The sequence below is a fragment of the Toxotes jaculatrix genome, chromosome 7 (genome assembly GCF_017976425.1).
Source record: "Toxotes jaculatrix isolate fToxJac2 chromosome 7, fToxJac2.pri, whole genome shotgun sequence".
Classification (NCBI taxonomy): domain Eukaryota; kingdom Metazoa; phylum Chordata; class Actinopteri; family Toxotidae; genus Toxotes; species Toxotes jaculatrix.
In genome coordinates, this window is record NC_054400.1 from 4,275,294 (window position 1) to 4,298,032 (window position 22,739).

A 22,739-nucleotide genomic window follows, 5' to 3' on the forward strand; every position below is an offset into this window, starting at 1 on the left:
TAGCCTGGCCTCAGCCTGACACAGTGATCGGAACTAGTCACCTGCTTCCAGCAAGAGAAAAGGCAAAACGACAAGCACACTGGTGCAACACGTGCAGCCATATGAGTGTATTTTTATGATAGGCATGATCACAGTTGTTCTTCTGTGTCTCTGTGTTTTGTGTGTGTGTGTGCATGCATGTGATGTTAGCTTAAGAACTACTCCACTCAGCACATGTGCAGACATACCTTCCGAGGCGTTTGATAGGAAGTTTACATTTATGCGTGTGAGAGTGTGCATGGAAGTGTGGGCACGACCGTGGAACAGAAGAGGCTTTTTTTCTCTGATCCTTGAAGGGAATAGGGAGTGGGAGGGCGGCTGTGTTCTCCACGCTGTTGCTAGGGACTTGAGCTAGTTACTGTTTAGCCATTTGGTACATTAACTCCTTCATTACAGAGGTGTCAGGCCGGACTTCCTTTACTTTCATGACCTTAGTTATTTGAGCTGAAAGCAGTTTAGTAGGTTGATGGGAATCTTAAATGTGCTCATGTATATATGAAAGGATTGTGACTATTTATATCATATAAAAAAACACCTAAAGGAAATAATTTAACTTAGCAGTGCCACTAGAACAGTGCGCAGTGTGAATGTAAGGTCAGTGGTGATGTGTAACGGTCAAACCCTTCCCCCATCCGATGATATGACGGCATCAGCACTCGCCCACTTCCCTCTAATCTGCAAACCCCAGGTACTTTGTTCTCACTCATCAGCTCCCAAGTTGCCACCGGTGCCTGTTGCCCTGGGTGACGGTCGCCCTGACAACACCGCCATCATCACCAGGGAGACAGCTGATGATTGGTCATCGCAGAGGTGTCACTTCCTGGGAGGGAGAAGAGAGCTGCAAAAGAACATGGGGTGGTGGTGGTGGTGGATTCTGATTTACTGTACATCAAGTGACAGTTTCTGGCAGACTGAGGAAAACTGGAGAAAAGGGAGAAAATATATCTGTCTCCATTCTGAGTCATCAGATACCAGTGTGTGCGGTGCAGGGTGGCAGCACCGTGGGGTTTGTAAGCCACAAGTTTCACGCACCAGTGTTTGAAAGGAGCCACCGATTGTGCTAAAAACGCAGCAGGGTCATAGCAGAAATGTCAAAAAGATGTTTGATTGCAGAAATGTGATATAAGATGAAAGAAGAAAAACAGGTCTTTTCTGTAACTTACTGCTCTGTATGTGGAAGTGATCGCTCAGGTTTAGCAGCCAGAGGGTTTAGAGGGAGTTAGTTGCAGAATGGGATAATCTCGAGGAGTCACTGAGCCAGTTCTGACGAACTGAATTTGTTTTAGAAAGGGATCCTGAAGTGACGCCTTTTCTGTTGAGATGAGTATGACGGTGCAGAACAACCCGTTTTCATGTTGTGGGACATCTTCGTCGTTTCTGTTGGGTGTGCCAGTGCCTTGTAAGATGCTGAGGCTGGTGTTTATCTACGTCAGTATGTCCCTTTTACAGCGGCATTTTAGAATCGTGCGTGCACAGCAGGGCAGTGTAGAAATAGAGTATCCATGTTCAGCGAAACCCTGGTTAGGTTAAGGTTAAACAAATGTCACAGTTTTGATTGCAACTCTCTTTCCTTAGGCTGTGTGCTTATTCTAGTGTGTGTGTGTATTCGAGTATGTGCGTGACAACTTGCATGAGTGCTGATGTGCTCATGGCAGACACTTCACCCCGGGTTTCAGTACTGTCTCTGTTTTCAGTGTGTGTGTGTGTGTGCGTGTGTGTGCGTGCGTGCGTGTGTGTGTGTGTGTGTGCAGAGAACAAAACTGACTCCAAATTACAGTTTTCAGCTCATCCACCCACTCTATCGCTTCGGAGGATTCTTCCCTCTCTTTTCTGCCAACCTTAACAAGCACTTTCTCTTCATCCAAAATTCATATCACTCCTTTTTCCTCTCTGTCCGTTTTTTTTTTTTTGCACTCTGTCCATCTCTGTCAACTTTTATGTCAAAATCTTTTCTCTCTTTCCCTCCCTTTTTCTCCCCCTTTTCTCTCCTTTCTCTCGTTCATTCCATGTTCCTCCATCTCTCCTCCTCCTCCTCCTCCTCCTCTTCCTCCAGGAACCTCAGACAACCGTCATCCATAATCCAGTGGACGGAACAAAGGTATACATCATTCCCCGGTCCTGACCTGCTCTTTATCCTTCTTTGTCATCCTCCTCCTCTTCCTCATCTTCTCCTGCCCTTTTATCCTTCTTTTCACCATGGATCTGTGTGAGCGCCCCGCGGCACTGGTTCACTAACGCGTATGTGCATATGTCCGTGTGTATGTTGCCACAAATTAAACTCCTCAGATAAATGACTGAACAGGGGGTGGGTGCGATAGCAGATGTCGCTTACCTTTTTTAACGTGTGCCCCATCGAGCAAACTTGTTCTTGTTCGTGTGACTTGCTATGCGACCTGGGGAACGTGAGACACACACATTCCACTCTTCAATAGTATAAAAGAACAACAGCACATAGCGAGGTAATTCAGGCACAGACCAAGTGGGAATATCACCACATAAATCAATACAAATAGTTTAACAAATGCTCAAAAGCTTCAATCTCATATTTGAACAAAAAAATGCTCTTGTCAGTGTTCAGTAAAAACTTCCCTGAGTACTTTTGAGAACTTCCCCTTAAAAATCTTACAACACCCAGTATCGTCCAGTCACATGCTTTGTCCTTGTCTTGCCTTTGTTCTGCGTCTTTGTGCAGCATAATGAGCAGTGATGCTAACGAGTTTATGTTTACACATATGCAAAAGCAAGATCTTTTACCAGATCATTTAGATTGTAGTTGTCGGTGAGCTCAGATGTACTGAAAAGATAATGGTGTTTATTTTGTTATAATTATTGCCATTGGTTTATGGTTGTTGTGTATTTCTACCCTGTCAAGTAGCCTCTTCAATGTAGCTGCTACAGTCACCGGGAATGTGTGTGGACCTGTATGTGTTTGGAGGTTGTGCATGTTTTTGCAATAAGATTCCTTCGTCATAGGTATGACCAAACATTTTTCATATGTGTGTGTGTGTGTGTGTTGTTTTTGCTGAGTTAGGATGCACACAGCTGAAAGGGAACGGTAACATAACAAAGCCAAATCCGGGGGTTTACATCACAGCAGAGTGACCTTTGCGATATATTTTAGGTCAGTCCTCAGAGTGAAGTTCATGGTTTTGAATTGTTTACAACAGCAGCAGGAAAAGCAGCTACACGGGATGGCAAGGAAAGTACTTTGTAAGAACACTGCTTCAATACAGTTTATATTTCACACCAGGCTGGTTTAGAGCAGCACTTACCTGCTTAGTTCAATCCATCTGGGCAGGGTTAGGGGTCTGTGATTCATTTTGAACTGTCTGTGCTCATAATGTCAAATGCATGACCTTTTATGAGCACAAGTAAAACAAATCTTAACATATGCCATGGGTCCATGAGGCTTGGATATCTTGGCATGGTAAAATCAATTGTCTTAATATATGGGCTGAGACATGAATGTAGTATAAACTGCCTCTATAAATTGCAGCAAAGTGCACAGACAGGTGTATAATTATTATTATTATTATTATTATTATTATTATTATTATTATTATTATTATTATTATGTGGCCCTTAACAAGCCCTCTGTTGCCTGTGATGTAGCGAGATCAAGCAAAATTAATAAGATATAAAATGTCACTGAGAAAACTATGATTCAGACCGAAGAAAACAAACTGTAGGTGTAATCACACTTTTAATGATATTTCTATGATTTGAGGATGCATGCCACAATTTTCTCCCTCACACACACACACACACAAAGACGCTTTTTCTCTTCTCTCTTTCTTCATGTCCTCAGGTCACCAGCTGCTCTTTAAAAGGCTATGAAACCACTTTTGCTCTTTTGCTTGTGATGCCGCTCGTGCACGTGTGCACCTCTAATGAGGTCACTGAGTCTCTCAACTCTCCTCTACATGCAGGGGAATTTAGGCCCATTTAATCCGCTAATTGGAATTGAAGCTAACGTCTCCTCTGGCGAAAGCCTCCGAAGAGAGAGAGAGAGAGAGAGAGAGAGAGAGAGAGAGAGAGAGAGAGAGAGAGAGAGACAGCCAGGCAGACAGACCGGCAGATGGATGGATTGCACCTCCTTAACATGACTCTCATAATATCCCTATGAGAATCGATTCTGCCTGTTTCTGCTGTTGAAAGAGACGGATGGAGCACGTCCCATTGAGCTTTCTGTCAATTTCAGCAAGAGACAAGAGCACCCTGTGAAGGAAAGACGTCATTTGTCCACATGGTGTGATGCACTCACACACACACACACACTGGAGATGAAACAGGGGGAGTTTTGGCTGGACTAGAAGGAAAGAGGTTTCAGGGCCAAGGGTAAAAAAGTCAAATACGGATTGACTGTTGATAAAGTGGCGTATCAGGCTGTTAGATTGATGGGTTAGGTGGCATGGTTTGATTTTATAATTGCAAAGCCTGGATATTTGTGACTAACTTTGTCCTTGTTTGGCATCTGTTTATAGATTTATGGTCTGGATGTGTTTGATTCTCTCAGTTTTAGTTTTGTGAAGACATGACATGGCAACATAGGAATATGCCCCCTGCTGGCCTGTGTTCTGACTGTACCACTCCTATGTCGTGCGTCCTCATGTGTACTCAGTACGGATGCGTGTGCTGTTACGTTCGAACCCAAACTCACTGTCTGTCTCTGATCTCTAGGAGTCATCGGACAGCAGCAACACCACTGTGGAGGATGAAGATGTGAAAGGTAAGACTGCAGAAAAACAACAATGCAACAGGATAAGTAAACAAAAGGCCAGAAAACCTGTGGAATCAACACATTTCTACAGTGTTGATGTCTTTTTTTTTATTATTGCTGCAGCCAGTCAGTGAACAACTTGTATAACTTCACCATGAGGTGCATGCCACGATCAGAACAGATTATATGACGAGTACTTTTTTGAAACAATAGAAGCAGGAGATTTGGACGATTACCTTTCGTTTGAGGTGGTTAAGTTTTCTGCTTTTTAAAGGTGGATTTTGACAATCTCTGCTATTACCATTCAGTTACACATGGGCAAATAGATTCTTAAATCCTCCTTGCAGTGAAAGCTGTTCTTTGTCACTGACATAATTGTTGTATCTGAATGAGTCTGTCTTTGTGAAGCTGGGCACTGTTGTTATCATTTTTAAAAGCTTAGTAATTACACGTAAGCGTTCAGACAATCCAGAGAGCGTACAGAAAGTCCTGAAAAATTACTAAAGCCTGACAACTGGTGCTCTGCTTTCCACGAACTTCTTGTTTAGGGCAATATCACAGTAGAAGACTTGCTTTGTCTTCGTAGTGGTCTACTAGAGGATTTTTTTTTTTTTATGTTTTATTTTCTGACAGAGTGGACATTTGAGTCATCAGCATTATAAAAGTTTACAGATGTAAAGTGGAACCAAAAATTGCTTCATGACATTTTCTTTTTTAATTCAGTTGGCGTGTAAACACCCAACAAAAGATCTTTTTAATCACAGCGGCAGCTGCTAAATGAGCAGGGAATGTTATTTTGAAAATACGAGTTATACATACACTTCATGTGTGGTGTGGATGGTGTAAATGTGACTCTTAATTTAGTCACTGAGCAGTCAGCCGGCTACTAGCTGACCTCTTACTGACCCCTCATGGTGCCTGCCTGTATCTCTTTCTTCCTCCTGTTTTTCAAAAAACACTGAAGAGATGTTTGTGTGTCTTAGTGTGTGTCTGTGTATCTTCGAGGTGGGGGGGGCTGTGAAATGTAAACGGCCTTGTAATGCTGTTGTGGTTTGGCTTTCTCAAAAGTGTTGGCGTTTGGCTGAAATCTTAGTACGGAGAAACACACACCTCTGAAATACCAACATGCCTGTGTGGGGTGTCAGCTTGCGGAGTTGTGTAGTTGTTTCGTGTGCGTGTGTAAATGTTGCTTGTTGATAGAATTGTAAAGTAAGTGTCTGTGTGGGGCATAACACATATATCAGCAAATAACTTCACATACTGCTTTTGTGTCTGACCTTTTTTTTTGTTGTTGTTGTTGTTTTTTGGCCACCAGTGTGCGTTGTGCGAGTGTGTGTGTTTTTGTGTGGATGAATGCTTGGGTTGTGGATCTGCTTATCTGTGCCAGCACACTCAAACACCCCTGTTCGCCACATCCGAGCTGAGTACAATTCGTCTAAATCGGGTCACGAACGTGTCATTTCGGTGCCAAGCGTACAGAACAGAATGTGCACTTCCATCTCCTCCACCTCCCTATAGAGGCTTTACTGCTGCTGTCACAAAGTCCCAAGCAGCCATGACAGAGCCGTCACGTAGGTCTGCAAGAAAGTTAACCAGTGCAGATAGAGTGGTACTTGAGGAGAACTACTCTTGTTTTACTGCTATATTGTTTATTGGAAAAGATGCTCAAGTTTGAAAATATCCTTAAAATGTGAGTCAAAGTTAGGGAGACACTGTCTCATGTCAGAGATAAATGTATTTCATTACCTGAACCCTTGGCATCAGGTGTAGTCGTGAGACCCAGAGCATAATGACTGGGCAAATGAACGAGATACCTTGAGGAAATGCAGTGTCTGTCAGTGCAGGATGTTTCCTAAATGTTCCTGGGAAAAGAGAACAGCACGATCAGCTATTTTGCTGTTAACTATCTTTAGCACCAGTCTCGTGGGACCTAGCCTCTAATGCCTCCGAGCACAGAAGAAACATCTGACCTTTGACTTCATTAGGTAGCTCACCTGCAAGCTAATAAAGCAAACAAACCGTTTCAGTGTCTCATTCAGTAATTTACAGGGAGGGAGGACGTTGTCATGACCCCCCCCCTGGTATTTGCATGCATAGCTCTTTGCGTTTGTGTTATTTGTTGTGTTTTGTGTAACCTCAGGTGCAAATTCCAGTAAAATTGTCCAGTTTTTGTCCACTTTTTCTGACAACATGGAGACATTTAATTTGCACTAATAAATTCTGAAAGGTCACATCACTGACAATGTAGGAACAATATTCTGGGAACACTTGAACATTGTGTCTTAGCATGTAAAATATGTAGTTCCAGGTCTTTCACAGCTAACATACCCTCTGTCAGATTTCTAAAGTTCACCCTGTTGCTGGTTTAAAATTAATTATTAAAATTTCCCTTGATGGAAGACAGGTAGCCTGAAGGAGCAGTACATCACCTGAAAATCGTTTGTACCCCCCAGGCTCTACTGTACCGCGCTGTACTGCCCCTGTATACACAGTGAAAGGTATCCTCCCCCTACCCATTTCCTTCCCTTCCAAGGTCCCAGATTGGAGCTTCACCACTCCACCCCTCTGGCAGGACTGGAGAGGGCAAGGGCACCTTGGGAGGGGGGTCGGAGCTAAAGGGGGGTGGTGTCTAAATTTAGCCCTGGTGGCAGGAAACGGAGACGGACAGCCCGGAGAGGTGTTGAAGACACACCGCTCTGCTAGCGCCACCCTTGGATAGTATTAGTCTCACACAGCAGTTTTAAGACTCTTAAGATACGCACCGGCAGATAGCACGGTTAGCGCCACAGAGAACTACAAGAGCCAGGTGAGTGCGGGAGGAAGGCGACTCATGTTGGTGGGCACGGTTTTTGTCATGTTGGCCTTTGTAGGATCTTGTCAGGTCAGCGAGTGCTCGACAGCTGGTCTGTAACCCAACACCTGTGCTGGCTTTTGGAGCATCTGAACACATATCTGTTCTGTTACTCCCAATACTTTTATAGTAGAAAATATGTTGCCGAGAGTTTTCTGAGAACTGGGTGTTGGTAATTTTCTTACATCAGTTATAATTTATAAGGTTACTTGTTGTTAGATTGCTAATCCTGAAATCCTGAAGTTCTTTCTGTGAAATCTATAGAATTAAATGCTAATTGTTGATGTTGATGTTTCTGCACTGTACAGGTGTCAGTCAAACAGCGTGGGCTGCACCGTGGCGTCTTTTTTCCTTGTATTTCCTGTTGATTATGCTTGGTTTCTGTAGTTGTCACTTTGCTTCTCTCCTGAGAGTAGGGAAATTCACATTTATTGATGAAAATCTTGAGGATTGTTCACACGTTGGTCTGGCATCATCTCTCTGCTTTTTCTTTTCTTGCTTTTTTTCGCCAGTCTCGTGCCATCAGTTTTTTTTCCCATGCAGGGACATTTTCTTTTCCTCTGTTTGTCAATGAGTGTTCTCGTGTTGTGTTTCCCTCTGTGCCAGCTGAAATAAAACGGACAAGTGGTAATGAGTAACATCCAACTTTCTCTCATTATCACGGCCATCACCGTTGTCATCAGCCATCCTCTGCTCACTGGAAGACTCCCGCTAAAGCCTCAGTAAAACCTCACATGCAGCAGCAGCCACAGCTGTAAATCCAACTGAAATGGAGCCATTAACTGGGATAATGAGGAAAATGCTTTTTTTTCTCTTCTTTTTCAATGAGATCTGGTGACAGTGGGGACTGTCAGTGAAAAGTAGCTGTAATTTCTCAGAGCGAGAAAATAAAAGGTTGACTGGCTTTATCATCTTGTATTTATCTGCCCCCACCATCACGCTCACGCCTGCTTTGCCCCTGCCATCGTTCCTCACTGTGACATTTCTGTTGTGTTTCTGTTTGCAAAACGTGCGGCTGGTCGTCATCTCTCTTTGCGTACGTCTCTGTGTTTGGTCTCATTCTGCATGTTATCAGGGAAGAGCTTAGACAGCAGCTCACTAAAGGCGCAGTCCAGCACAAGCTCCCAGCCTGATAGCTCTCAGGGCTCCTCAGCTGCTGTGTACTGTAAGTCAGCATGGCCCGCCAAAATGCAGCCTGCAACTCCCACATATTCGTATGCTCCACTACCAGTTCACCTTGACTAAATCCTTCCTGGTGTATGTTCCTCTCAGAGTCCCTGCAGTTATTAAAAGCACTCATCTGCTGCCGTTTAGCACCACTAAATCCCTGTAGTACCCTGACGTATAATGAGTTTTAATCATCACCTACCTCTTACTATCAATCTAAAACATCTAATAACAATATAAATGGTCAAAAAAAAAAGAAACAATCTGAAAAACACTGAGATGTTTTGTAGTATTCCTCCTCTTTGACTGTCCCATCCTCCCGCCTGTTCCGCCCACGCCACGTGTGTTTATATTAACCTGTTGTCTCCCTCTTATGGACATATGTGGAATAGCAAGACAATACTGGGGACCGATTATGTCCTAACATTGTTTTAACTTTTTTTTTTTTTTTGGGTTGATGTTTTTTGAGAATTCTAAGCATGAATTTTGCTCCATGTTTATGTTCCCTTCACTGTCTTTGTCTGAGTCAGACTTTGTCTTGGAGAGCTCGAATGATACATCCAGTACTGCGTTACTGTGTTACAGGAAATGAGAATTTACCTCTCGTCTCAGAGCTGTCCAAGACAAAGTTTGTCCATCTGAACGACCACAGTGACGTGGTCAACCTTCCATTTTAAGTGCACTGTCTCCCATGTTCCTCCCTCCCTCCCTCCTAAACTCAGCTGCTGCGAAGTTTGCTGACCTGCTGGGCTCAGTGCGTAGGGGCTCAGGGCCCATATCCGACGGGGAAGGGAGACCCAGCACACCGCCTCCCGCTGCCCTCTCCGCCCCCTCCCCTCCACACACCCCTGTTGTCCCCATGCAGAGTAAGTAGAAAAGAGAAGCAGCAGGGGAGTGTACAGTAAACAACCACTGGAAGAGAAAAATTAAGCGACCATGAGAAATATGAACTGGCATCTCTCCTTCCTCTGATCCCACAACAAGATAATGATCTGTCTGTCGTGTCATTTTGCGAGGGAAGGAAGGAAGGAAAAGGAGTAAAATTATTTCTAATAGATCATTCTTATTCCTAATGATGGATGGTTTCTGGCTGCACGTGTTATTTTAGCATCTTTAGAAATCCCTTCAAGATTTTTGTTTTCAAATTATTCTCATCGACCAAACTTTGTAAGGCAGGACAAGAACTTTAATAAAGAGATAAGGAATTGCTTTTTTAAATATGAAATTATATATTTACTTTTTATACAGGTGGATTTACATCTTCATTGGGATTGAATGTGTCTCAGTTCCACAGCCAGGGTGTAAAATTTGTAGTATGAATCACAGACGACAAACATGAATAATGAACAAAGAATAAAATGAGCCAAATTGAATTTGTTTATAATTCTGTGATTATGATTGTAGCTGCGTAGTTTAATTTAAACTATGTTTCTTAAATTTGAAGTAGACTTTGTAATAACCATGTGCAAATCAAGGATTAACTAAATTTAGGATTATGTATATTAATGAAAACCAAAGTGTGTTTAACTTCTTCCAGAATTCCCATATCAAACCATAACTGTGTGCGCTTAGTCCTTTGTAATGCTGTTCTGTGTGATGTGTAGTACAAAGGCAGCTAAACTATGTTGGTGCATAGTTGATGAATCCATCTTAACTGATAAGATGTGATGACTGGCCATATTACAGACGCTAAATTATGGTATATTGCCAGAATCGATTACATTTGCAGTCATGGTCACCGCGTATTTACAAATTCCTGAAGGGATTGCTTTATTTCTTCATTCCTTTATCCTCTCTTTTGTTCCTTGCTCACTGTTTCTAATCTGTTCTTGCATTCCTCCACCACCACCCATCCACCCATCCATCCATCCATCCATCCATCCTGCCTGGACGGCAAATCAGTGTCTCGGCTCACAGACCTGGTAAGCAGCGTTCGCAGGGCGCCGGCGGCCCCTGCACCTGAGAGTGAAGCTGCACCGGCGCTGGTATCTAGTGCCAGGCCCACCCCTCCACCTGCACACACTACTTCCCCACCTCCCCCTCACTCCCCCTCGAGCCCCTCCCTGTCTTCCTCCCAGAGTGAGTACTGAGCATGACCCACCCTGACCTTATGCAGTGCAGCCAATCAGGGGCTTAATCAAATGACATTTCAGGATTTCAGTGCAGGCCTGTGCGTGAGCGAGCGTATTTAACAGTCAGTGTTCTGCTTTGGCGTTCATAGAGCAAAGTGTGCGTTGTGTTGAACTGCTCTTTTGTCAGCTGTGTTGGAAACTGAACTACCTGGATGTGTGTGCTTGTTGCCTCTGAGCTGTGCCACAGAGTGCGCTGCTGACGGCAATCTGGGATTTCTGCATCGTTTGGCTGCTTTTGGACTAATTGTGATGTCTTTAAATGCATACGTGACATTGTTTGCAGTGATATAAAGTGATAACGTGTGAGTTAATATTACAGCGTGTTTGGCAATTGTTCAGGATCACATGATGAGCAAAGTGTGTCTCTCTGTCGTATGTGTGGATGTTTCATTTGTTTGAAGTTTAGAAGAGATGAATCCTCAAACAAACTTTGGGCTTCACAGATTTTTTCTGCATGTGTTCCTCACTATAATCAAAGTCATATTGCCACAAAACATATTTTTCCATCTTATTGTATAAACAACAAGACAAGTTGGAATATTATCACAATTTTTTTTTTTTTTTTATTTTTACCAGTAATAGTTTTCTGAGTGTGTATGTATGTTTGTACACTGGAGTCTTAACTGCCTTCGCCTGAGCATCTGTGTTGTGTTGTTGCATTAATAAATTAATATGATTTACAAACTAACCCATCTCCATCTGTCCAGCTGTTGCAATTACCTCTGATTAACTTCCCTTCCTTCTCTTCTCTACAGCACGCAAGCAAGAAATTATCAAGATCACTGAGCAGCTGATAGAGGCAATCAACAACGGAGACTTTGAGGCATATGCGTGAGTGTGCATGTTTGTGTGTGGTTTGTTTTTGGCTTCTGTTCAAGTTCACAGTTCAAAGTTAAGGTTTGGTTTGATGCACATGTCCGGACCTTTCCTCTTCAGTAAGATCTGCGACCCCGGACTGACTTCGTTTGAGCCAGAGGCGCTGGGCAACCTGGTAGAGGGGATGGATTTCCACCGATTTTACTTTGAGAACCGTAAGATTAATAGATTTGTTGGTATTTGTTTTTTTTTTTAAATCACAATGTTTTTTCCTGATCTTGTTACTTGTTTTATTTTGTTTATTTTTAGTGTGAACATACTCCTCTGATTAGTCTAAATCACAAAATGGGGATCAAAAAGAGAAAAACTAGGCCTACCACTTTTAGCCCTGTCACTACTGATGTTGTGTCGTCTTGCTAATTCTTTCTCCTCACGTTTTCCTCGCCATCTTTTCAGTTTTGGCTAAGAACAGCAAGCCCATTCACACCACCATCCTGAACCCCCACGTCCACCTGATCGGTGAGGACGCCGCCTGCATCGCTTACATCCGCCTGACTCAGTTTGTTGACAGCCAGGGTCGGCCGCGGTCCAGCCAGTCAGAGGAAACTCGCGTCTGGCATCGCAGAGACAGCAAGTGGCAGAACATCCACTTCCACTGCTCAGGCGCACCAGCTGCGCCGCTCCAGTGAGGTACAGACTTACAGCACTGGGACAACTGGGAGAAAACTGACAACAGAAGGTGTTCCTCTCAGGGCATGTTTATACTATTTGGCTTTTTTCAAATTGCTGCTTTGGAAAGGAGCTGCGGCTGTTGTACCTTAACTGTATTAATTAAGACAGCACAGATGACGAGGGATTTCCCCTGAAATGACAACAACCAGAGTGGAAATAGAGGAAAGTATAGAACAGTAGGCGAACGGGCACCTTAGGCAATTTACAGGCATTTTGGTCGCTCACACTGTTTAGAAGCAGAAAAAAATGTCTTAAGGTAAGTGTTAATTCTAAGCAGAAAATCAGCAAAAGTGTGTGTTCAGTGTGTGTTTCCATCAGCCTTTGGTATGCAAATAGTCTGAAGATGTACTGTGTGGTGTTTTTAATTTTTTTTTCTTTTTTTTCTTTTTATCTTTGTAGACTTGAAAGGTTGTTATGAAAAGTGTTTTAAGGAGTGTCCTCCTTCACGAGGAGCTGTGCCTGTAGTCAGCAGTCAACAAAAAAAGCTTAAAAAAAAACCCACTCAGTTTCATCAAAATATGCCAGAATATTTCTGTCATGCCATCGAACCGGTGTGTAAAAAGCATACCGCCCCTTTTTTTTCTTTTGGTGGGGAGTAATTGCTCTGTGTGGTGTTTAAGGAACAGTTATAGTTGGACGTTTTGGGAAATACAATAACCTTTGGACAGCGCCAGGTCAGACATTTCCCCGTCTGTCCAGTATCCGTGCTAATTTAAGCTAACCAGTTTTCCCAGAATGTTGAACTATTCCTTTAATTTAAACTTGGACTGCACTTATCTCTGTCATGCTGTATTGGTGATTTATTTCATTAACTTTGACGTTGTTTTCCTTCTCAGGGTTGAATGCTATAGCTTTGTCTGTGAGGAGGGCTCTGCTGGAAAGAGAGAGGAAGAGGAAGAGCAGGAGGAGGAGGAGGAGGAAGTCCAGTGTCGGTTTGGGGGGACAGGGCTCCTCACCCTTCAACAACAAACCCTCCCTCAATGGACACCCAGCCTCAACCCCCAGCATGCATCTCTTCTTTTACTACTACTGCCCCCTGTATGTCACCTTCCCTACAACACCTTCTGACAGCCATCAAACAACAGCAACGTAACGTCCTTCACCCCCCCCAGCTTCCTCTTCTTCCCTCCGGCACACTGGGTGATTGGTGGGGGTGGGGGTGTTTAGAGCACTCGTGTGATTCCTTCTTCCTGTCTCTTCCCCGTCCCCACAATTTTTGTGACACCAACCCTCTTTGTCCTCCTGTGAATCCACACTCGTGTGACATAAACACTGCACTGGAAATACAGTATGTAAAGTTTTAAGTAAAATCTATTATTATCATTACTATATTATTATTATGATTATGATTATTACACATTTGCAATTGTATATGTAATTTGTATAATTCGAAATTCTTGATGCCAGTGGTTTCTAGAGTTGAAGGAAATCTCTTTTGTTTTGTTTTGTTTTTCTCTATCTTTTTAAGGAAGCATGTTTTTCCCCCATATTAACAGTGGCTGTTTTTTATTGTGGCTATTAAGTGGAAAATGATATTAGCAGTTTTTGTAATTTGCTTCTTGTACGTTAGCTATAATACCGCACCCAAACTCATGGTCAACTTGGTTTTGTCTGTTTGTTTTTGTGCTTTTTTTTTTCCTTTTGTCTTTTTTCCTTTTTTTTGTCTTTTTTTTTTTTTTTTGGAAGGGGTGTGCCTGATGGGTGTCGTGTGAAGGTAGAGAGTGAGTCCTTGCATGTGTGCAACTGTGGTTATCTAAGGCAGACACATAGCGCGCGCTAGTCCAAAAAAATAATGACTCTGTACAGTTGGAGAAACCTGTTGTTGTTGTTGTTCCCTTGTTGCAATGTGAACGGCCAGAGGAGGGGTTAGCAAAGCTCAGTATATAAAAAAACAAACAGCGTGCAGTAAGAGTTTTATGATGAATTTACTTTTCCATCTCGGTCTATAATCCTAGTATGCCTTGTGCTCCAGCACCCTGAACAGTGAGGTCTAAAAAAAATGAAGCAGCACCGTGAAGATGCATAAGAAGAAGAAAACCATATTGCTTTTTTCTGTTAGCAACAGCGTTCCCTTCCTTGTTTTATATTGTTGCCTCCATGAGGAAAAAAAAATGTTTTTCATTATGTGGAGAAGCATTTTCTTAATATAACAAGATACTTAAAAACATACCAACTTATTTTGTTTTAACAAAAAAAGTATGACAGCACATCTCCTCACCTCATTATCACAGAAGGAAATATTACAGCAGATGATGTCAATGGTGGCATCTTCACACGGTTAATTTTGTCCAACCAACAGTCCAGTCTCCAAAATACTACATTGTCATTAATGTAGGACCAAGAAAAGCCATACATTTTCACGTGTGAGAGCCTTGAACAAGTTCTACGTTTTCTTGAAAAACATTTTTAATTGATTAAGGAAATTGTTGCAGATCTAAAGAAAGGCAGAGAACGGCTTTTTGTTACGGTGAAATGATTTGGTATGTTATGATAATGACTAAAATATGTCTTAAAATACAGTAACATCAAAGTATCTTGCTGTAATTACGACAGTTCTTCAGACCAGGAGACTGAGCACAGGTTTTCGGTGACGGTGGCACTGACATGCTGCCATACTTCCCAAACCTCTCTGTTCTCTTCCCCCACATCTCTGCCATCACGCAATGATAATTCACAGAAATCTCAGTGAGCAGCAGTTCAGCCTTGCCCCCCGCCCCCCGCCACCTTACCCCCCAGCTACTGATGATGGTGGTGCTCAGGGAGGGAGGGGATGCGCTGCTGGTGGCTCCTGCTGTTGCTAGGCGACAGCTGAATACCCGCTTGAATGCTCAGTGCTCTTTTACTAAAAGTTTCAGATATTTTTAACTCGCTGAAGTGTCGGTGCAGTTCCCCGTTTTTGTTTTGTTTTTTTAGATTCTGTAAAAATGTCGAACAGAAGAAGTCAGTGCTCTAAAGAAAGGATCCCGGTGGATGTGTGTCCTTTCTCACTTCCAAAGCCATAGTGCAGAAAGCTGGTGCTACTGCCTGTTTGTCTATGGGGAAACACACACACTTAGGCCCATATCAGTGTTGAAGAATAAAGGATGTGGATGCTTGAAGCTTTTACAAGTGGTAGAATTTTTCCACCGTACCATGATGTTCATGAATGTCTGTCGATGTGAGGGTTTCATAGGGCTTCTCTGTTCTGTGGTCTGCTTCCTAATTTCAGGACAGTCCTTTGCCACAGGGTGCAATACTTGTGTGTGTGTGTGTGTGTGTGTGTGTGTGTGTGTGTGTGTGTGTGTGTGTGTGTGTGTGTGTGTGTGTGTGTGTGTGTGTGTGTGTGTGTGTGTGTGTGTGTGTGTGTTGCGTGTGTGTGTCTGCAAGCATGTACAGTACATCCATTGCTCTCAGTGTGTATTCTTTACAAGCCTGGGGGAGGGGGGTAAATTCTGGGGGTTTGTGTTGAAGAAGAGATGATGGAAGGAGAAGGCTTTATTTCGGAGGACATATCAGTCCCCTGCCTTCAGCCCAGGACTGTTTTTCTTATGATTTGAACACTTTTATTTTTTTCACGTTTTACATTATGTTTTTCATGTTTTTACTCTTTGTTTTGCTCTTTGATTTTGTGTTACAGTAAAGTGTTATCAGCTTTTCATGATATAAAGTGCTTGTGCCAGCGGTGGCAGGATTGAACGGATGGACTTTGCAGCACTGAAGACTGATTTTTGTGGGGGTTTGACTTGCGATCAGCTCCACTGTACTTTGCTCGTCCACCATTGGCTGCCTTTTCATGTGTCTCGCCCCTATTGGTCAGACCAAGATATTAAGAGACCGGGCAGTCCGTTTGGTGAATAGTCCTCAGGTTTCTATTTATTTTGAATATTTATTTATTTATTTTAGTGGATATTTTTTATTGTGCTTTTCTTTCCTCTCTTTTTTTGTTTTTCTTTTTCCCCGTTGTACAGCTCATGCACTTGTGCAAGTACTGTCTGTTGTTCAAGGGACACTGCTCCATGTAAAACATGTTTTTAAAGGGATAGTACACCCAAGTTGCATCCTGCATGTGTTTTTCTGTAACGACCAACATGGTGTGAATTACTTTTTCTTTTTCTGATGTTTTTCTTCTGCAGCTTCAGATTTACGCTGGCTTTGATCTTATTTTTGCAGTTTTATGGTGTCCTTTTTTTTTTTTTTTCCTTCCACTTAGGTCACATTACCACTTTGCCAGAGTGGGACATCAGTTACTTTAAAACTTGTATAATACAGGATTGTGTTTTGTGTGAACTATCCCTATAAAAGCTTCATCGCCCTTTTTTGAGGCGATGAAGCTTTTTTTCAGATGAAAGGGTTTTTTTTCCTTCAAGGTGAAGCACTGACTCGTTGTATTGTACTCATGTCACAGTAATAATGTTCGTGTCCAGTTGACCCTGATGTAATAGTAAAAGGTCAAAGGTTACCTGAAGGCGTTCATGCGTGATCGTGCTAACCAGACATGACCCCCACCCTCCTCCTCCAAAAAAAAAAAGAAGAAATAGCAGCATGCACAGTACAAAGGTGTTGTTCTTCTGTTCTCCTTAGTGTGTTTACTAGCCTTGAAAATCAGTATAATAAGATTCACATATTTAAAATGAGGGAGTACACAGTGTTACACAACTGCAACTAATTAGCAGCGTAGCTGGCATTTTCTTTGCATGACAGTCAACAGGACACTTGTTTTTTGGTGTTTTCCTTTTTATTTGGTTTCTCATTTTCTACTGAATGCTGGTATACTCGACCTTTCTCTATCTATTTTCTCAGCTTTTTAAGTGCATATAACTATTTTTGTCTCAAGATGATATAATGAAGATGATTATGATGATCAGGATGATTATATTGATGACTGTGGCACTTAGGATGACTTTGACGATGTTGACGGTGATAATGATGAAGATTATTTCGCATGCTTTTCTATGGGGCTCTGTGTTGTCAGTGCAGAATGGCTGCCTTTTGTACATAGCTGAGAGAATACGAGCAGCACGTGTTCACCATCAGCGGCAAGAGTGGCCGGTGCTTCTCTGAGCCCGCATGTGACTTTGAGGAATGGCACTGGACTCCCACTGACAGATCAGAAGCGTGAATGAGCTCCAGCAGGGGGCGCAGTCACACTAAATAAAGCACAAACAGACACAGACGTAGGGCAGAGTGATGCTTCAAATGTAGCTGCACAATAAGTTAATTTTAGAGTTAAATCTAACGGATCATCCAGTCAGAGACAACAGCAGTCTATCAACGTAGAATAAGAACCAGCTTCTATGGCGATTATTGATCAAAGCTGCACAGTCGTGACTGAAATGGCACCAATAGCACTGGTAAATCATCATTACATATGAATTATCAAAGCTAGAATCATGAATGAAAAAGCTTAATTGTGCAGCCCAACATATAAACTGCAGTAACTGTCCTCCTCTAGTGCTGCCTTTCCGTCAGCTATTTAATCAGATGAAGCATTACTGAGATAAACTGGAGCCACTGTGTTCACTCTGAACCTCTGCCATCTTCTTTCTCCAGCCAGTGACTAAGTTGCACTGACAACACTGAGTTGGCTTCTCTTCGTAGGGTGTCTTTCACTCTTTTTCTCAGTCCCTCTGTTTTCAACCTTATTCAGTCATTTCCCTGCAGTTGGGTCTTTCTAGTTCCCCTTTGTCTCTTTTTGTCAGTTTGGGTTTCTTCTGTATAATAATATTAATCCTCTAGTTCTCTGATTCTTCGGATTATTGCTCTGTTCTCTTACGTGCTACACGTGTTTCTCTAACTTCAAGAAAATGTGTTAAGGTGTTATCAATAAAACTGACAGTTTAAATAGAAAAACCAATGTCTCTCTGTGTGTACAGACATGTAGAACTGCAGCATAGCTGGAATGATTTATTGATAGAAGTAACTCAGGACATAAATTGTTGATCAGAATATTTACTCACCACCAAGTTTTTGAATTTAACATAAAGAAGAAACAAAAATAAAGAGATTGAGTTTGTTCATATGGATAAAACAGAAATAATTTGTTGATTTCCATGTGATTGTGCACACTGTAAATTAAAAAAATTCAGAAGATAAAAGCTTTAAATCTTCTTGTCCTAGTTCTCACAAACAAACAATTTTCACACACTTAGTTAAGCCTACATTTATGCTTTAGTATCTCATTTTGTGCTTTGGAAATTTACTGTATATTATACAACAACCAAGGAACGTTTTGCATCATGTAGTCTGAGATCAGTGGTTTTGGCTTCACCAGCTGAACCAATATTGAAACATGGGAAGAGTCTCTCAGTGAAAGTGTCTCTGTAAGTGTAGATGTGAGTCATATCCTCAGCATTGTAGAAGGACACCTCCCCCCTGTCATAGTCCAACTGGACTCTGATCCTCTGGAGACTCTTCTTCACTGTGATAGTCTCACCAACACCATTGGTGTATTTTCCACTGCCGTGCCATAAACACCAGAATCCATGTTCTGGCGAAGCATATCGTTCTCCTTTCCTTTCAACTGACTCTTTAACCCAACCCACAGTCCATGCAGGATGGTCTCCCACCTCCACCTCCCAGCTGTGTTTCCCTGAGCTGAAGCCCTCAGAGCCCAGAACAGTGGCATACTTAGTGTGTCTCTCTGGATTGTCAGGGAGCTGCTGCTTCTTGTCTCCATTTCCCACACTGGTCAGATCATCAGACAGATAGAGACAGGGGCTTGCTGTGTTTGGGTCCAGAATGACAGGACTGAAGTGGACCTTCTCCTTTATTGTCTCGCAGACTCTGAAGGACAGGTTGCCCAGGTGTTTGGCCACATCTATCAGTCCTCCTGAGACCAGCTGTGGATCTGACAGTGAGCTCTGGGCTCTGGCTCTGGTCTGAGTGGGTTTATAGCTGCTGAGGAAGGACACGTTGTCTTTCTTCAGCTCTTCTTCAACAGCAGAGATACTGTCTGACAGAGAGGAGATCTGCTCCTCAATCATCTTCATCTCTCTGCTGATGCTCTTCCCCTTCTGCTCCTCTTCCTCCCTCAGAGCTGCCAGTCTGGACTCCTCTTCCTCTTTCAGGATCTGCTGGAGCTTGGTGAACTCTGCTCTGATCTGTCTCTCTGTGGACAGCAGCTGCTTCTTGGAGTGTTGAATCATTTCATTGTATGTTTTCTCCACTTGTTTGTATTTGCTCCTCTTGTCCTGTAGAGACTTCAAGTCAGATTTCAGCTGCTCCTTCAGGTCACTGACTGCTTGTTCTGTAGGAACCAGCTTGTGACCGTGGTGGAGAGAAAACTCACAGACGGGACACACAGCTCTGTCTTCATCCTCACAGAACCAATAAGGGACATCTGGATGCTTATCACACACCACCTTCTCCTTTTCATTCTCTTTTTCTCCTTCAGTCTCAGGTGAAGCATTATTCTGACTTTTAGCAAAAGTGTCGGCTAGTTCTTTGAGAGAAAAGTTTATGGATGGACTATCCTTTGAAGACTTTCTTTTACAAATGGGACAGTTTTTGTTTTTAGCTTCTTCCCAGAATTTTTGCAGACAGCTTGAACAGAAGCTGTGGTTGCAGCTCAGAGACACAGGATCTCTGAAAGTCTCTGAACATACATGGCAACTCAGGAAACTTTCAACAAGAGCTCTCTCTGCCATTTCCTCTGATTTTCAGATTTCTTTAGTGACAAGACTCACCAAAATAAAGTCCCTCCAACTTTGTCTATATGATCCACCGAATTTGTGTTCTTCAGTAGAGATCCCAACGCGTAATATAATGTCTTCTCTTGGTTTTAACCAACACTGAAAGTTTGCTTTCAGTTTCATGTACTTGATTTATGGGTGGAGACATGATTGGAATGAACATGCCTTTTATGCATGTCCTACCATGTGGTGGTGTTCTTGTGTTACAGATGTTAAAAATATCTATTAGAAAGCAGTGACATTGCAACAGTTGTTTCACTACAGAAATACCTAGGTTAAAAACCTGAATTTCATGCATTTTTTGTAAAATGTTTAGGAAATAATCACCAAGTGACACAATGGTTTTCATGCACAAAGTGTAAGGAAGAATAGATTTAATTTACCTGAAGGCGTTCATGCGTGATCGTGCTAACCAGACATGACCCCCTACACCTTAACACATTTTCAAGAAAATGTGTTAAGGTGTTATCAATAAAACTGACAGTTTAAATAGAAAAACCAATGTCTCTCTGTGTGTACAGACATGTAGAACTGCAGCATAGCTGGAATGATTTATTGATAGAAGTAATTGAGGACATAAATTGCTGATCAGAATATTTACTCACCACCAAGTTTTTGAATTTAACATAAAGAAGAAACAAAAATAAAGAGATTGAGTTTGTTCATATGGATAAAACAGAAATAATTTGTTAATTTCCATGTGATTGTGCACACTGTAAATTAAAAAAATTCAGAAGATAAAAGCTTTAAATCTTCTTGTCCTAGTTCTCACAAACAATTTTCACACACTTAGTTAAGCCTACATTTATGCTTTAGTATCTCATTTTGTGCTTTGGAAATTTACTGTATATTATACAACAACCAAGGAACGTTTTGCATCATGTAGTTTGAGATCAGTGGTTTTAGCATCACCAGCTGAACCAATGTTGAAACATGGGAAGAGTCTGTCAGTGGACGTGTCTCTGTAAGTGTAGATGTGAGTCATGTCTTCAGCATTGTAGAAGGACACCTCCCCCCTGTCATAGTCCAGCTGGACTCTGATCCTTTGGAGACTCTTGTTCACTGTGACAGTCTGACCAACACCATTGGTGTATTTTCCACTGACATGTGATAAACACCAGACTCCATATTTTGGTGAAATAAATCTCTCCTCCTTCCTTTCAACTGACTCTTTAACCCAACCCACATTCCACTCAGGGTGGTCTCCCACCTCCACCTCCCAGCTGTGTTTCCCTGAGCTGAAGCCCTCAGAGCCCAGAACAGTGGTATAATTAGTGTGTCTCTCTGGATTGTCAGGGAGCTGCTGCTTTGTGTCTCCCTGTCTCACACTGGTCAGATCATCAGACAGATAGAGCCAGGGGTTTGCTGTGTTTGGGTCCAGAATGACAGGACTGAAGTGGACCTTCTCCTTCATCTTCTCCCAGACTCTGAAGGACAGGTTGCCCAGGTGTTTGGCCACATCTATCAGTCCTCCTGAGACCAGCTGTGGATCTGACAGTGAGCTCTGGGCTCTGGCTCTGGTCTGAGTGGGTTTATAGCTGCTGAGGAAGGACACGTTGTCTTTCTTCAGCTCTTCTTCAACAGCAGAGATACTGTCTGACAGAGAGGAGATCTGCTCCTCAATCATCTTCATCTCTCTGCTGATGCTCTTCCCCTTCTGCTCCTCTTCCTCCCTCAGAGCTGCCAGTCTGGACTCCTCTTCCTCTTTCAGGATCTGCTGGAGCTTGGTGAACCCTGCTCTGATCTGTCTCTCTGTGGACAGCAGCTGCTTCTTGGAGTGTTGAATCATTTCATTGTATGTTTTCTCCACTTGTTTGTATTTGCTCCTCTTGTCCTGTAGAGACTTCAAGTCAGATTTCAGCTGCTCCTTCAGGTCACTGACTGCTTGTTCTATAGGAACCACCTTGTGACTGTGGTGGAGGGAAAACTCACAGACAGGACACACAGCTCTGTCTTCATCCTCACAGAACCAATAAGGGACATCTGGGTGCTTATCACACACCACCTTCTCCTTCTCATTCTCTTTTTCTCCTTCAGTCTCAGGTGAAGCATTATTCTGTCTTTTAGCAAAGGTGTCGGCTAGTTCTTTGAGAGAAAAGTTTATGGATGGACTATCCTTTGAAGACCTTCTTTTACAAATGGGACAGTTTTTGTTTTCAGCTTGCTCCCAGAATTTTTGCAGACAGCTTGAACAGAAGCTGTGGTTGCAGCTCAGAGACACAGGATCTCTGAAAGTCTCTGAACACACGTGGCAGTTCAGGAAACTTTCAACAAGAGCTCTCTCTGCCATTTCCTCTGATTTTCAGATTTCTTTAAATTAGTGACAAGACTCACCAAAATAAAGTCCCTCCGACTTTATAATCCACCGAATTTGTGTTCTTCAGTAGAGATCCCAACGCGTAATATAATGTCTTCTCTTGGTTTTAACCAACACTGCAAGTTTGCTTTCAGTTTCATGTACTTGATTTATGGGTGGAGACCGGATCGGAAAGAACCTACCTTTTGCGCCTGTCCTATCATGTGGTGCTGTGCCTGTGTTACAGATGTTAAAAATATCTGTTAGAAAGCAGTGACATTGCAACAGTTGTTTCACTACAGAAACACCTAGGTTA

General features: G+C 42.5%; 3 protein-coding genes across 16 annotated transcripts in view; 1 reads left to right on the forward strand and 2 right to left on the reverse strand.

The window, feature by feature from the left end:
* Positions 1–18,503, forward strand: part of camk2b1 (calcium/calmodulin-dependent protein kinase (CaM kinase) II beta 1) — a 66,654-nt gene extending 48,151 nt beyond the window's left edge. For 7 of the 14 annotated variants that reach the window (XM_041042314.1, XM_041042316.1, XM_041042323.1 and 4 more), the window contains 6 exons: positions 2,093–2,137; positions 4,720–4,768; positions 11,665–11,740; positions 11,846–11,940; positions 12,182–12,415; positions 13,294–18,503. In XM_041042314.1, coding sequence (XP_040898248.1) covers positions 2,093–2,137; positions 4,720–4,768; positions 11,665–11,740; positions 11,846–11,940; positions 12,182–12,414 — 498 coding nt within the window. In that variant the 3' untranslated portion in view covers position 12,415; positions 13,294–18,503. Of the gene's footprint in view, positions 1–2,092; positions 2,138–4,719; positions 4,769–8,685; positions 8,776–9,499; positions 9,644–10,679; positions 10,857–11,664; positions 11,741–11,845; positions 11,941–12,181; positions 12,416–13,293 lie in introns of all 14 variants that reach the window. The other 7 variants (XM_041042317.1, XM_041042315.1, XM_041042321.1 and 4 more) reach the window with 2 other exon arrangements.
* LOC121184565 (nuclear factor 7, brain-like) lies at positions 18,308–20,215 on the reverse strand. The gene has a single exon (XM_041042327.1). The coding sequence runs from the start codon at positions 20,080–20,082 to the stop codon at positions 18,643–18,645; it is 1,440 nt and encodes a 479-aa protein (XP_040898261.1). The 5' UTR covers positions 20,083–20,215; the 3' UTR covers positions 18,308–18,642.
* Positions 20,216–20,717: 502 nt separating this feature from the next.
* LOC121184564 (nuclear factor 7, brain-like) lies at positions 20,718–22,565 on the reverse strand. Its single transcript, XM_041042326.1, has one exon. It carries the CDS (start codon positions 22,415–22,417, stop codon positions 20,978–20,980), a length of 1,440 nt encoding a protein of 479 aa, XP_040898260.1. The 5' UTR covers positions 22,418–22,565; the 3' UTR covers positions 20,718–20,977.
* Between the last annotated feature and the right edge of the window lie 174 nt (positions 22,566–22,739).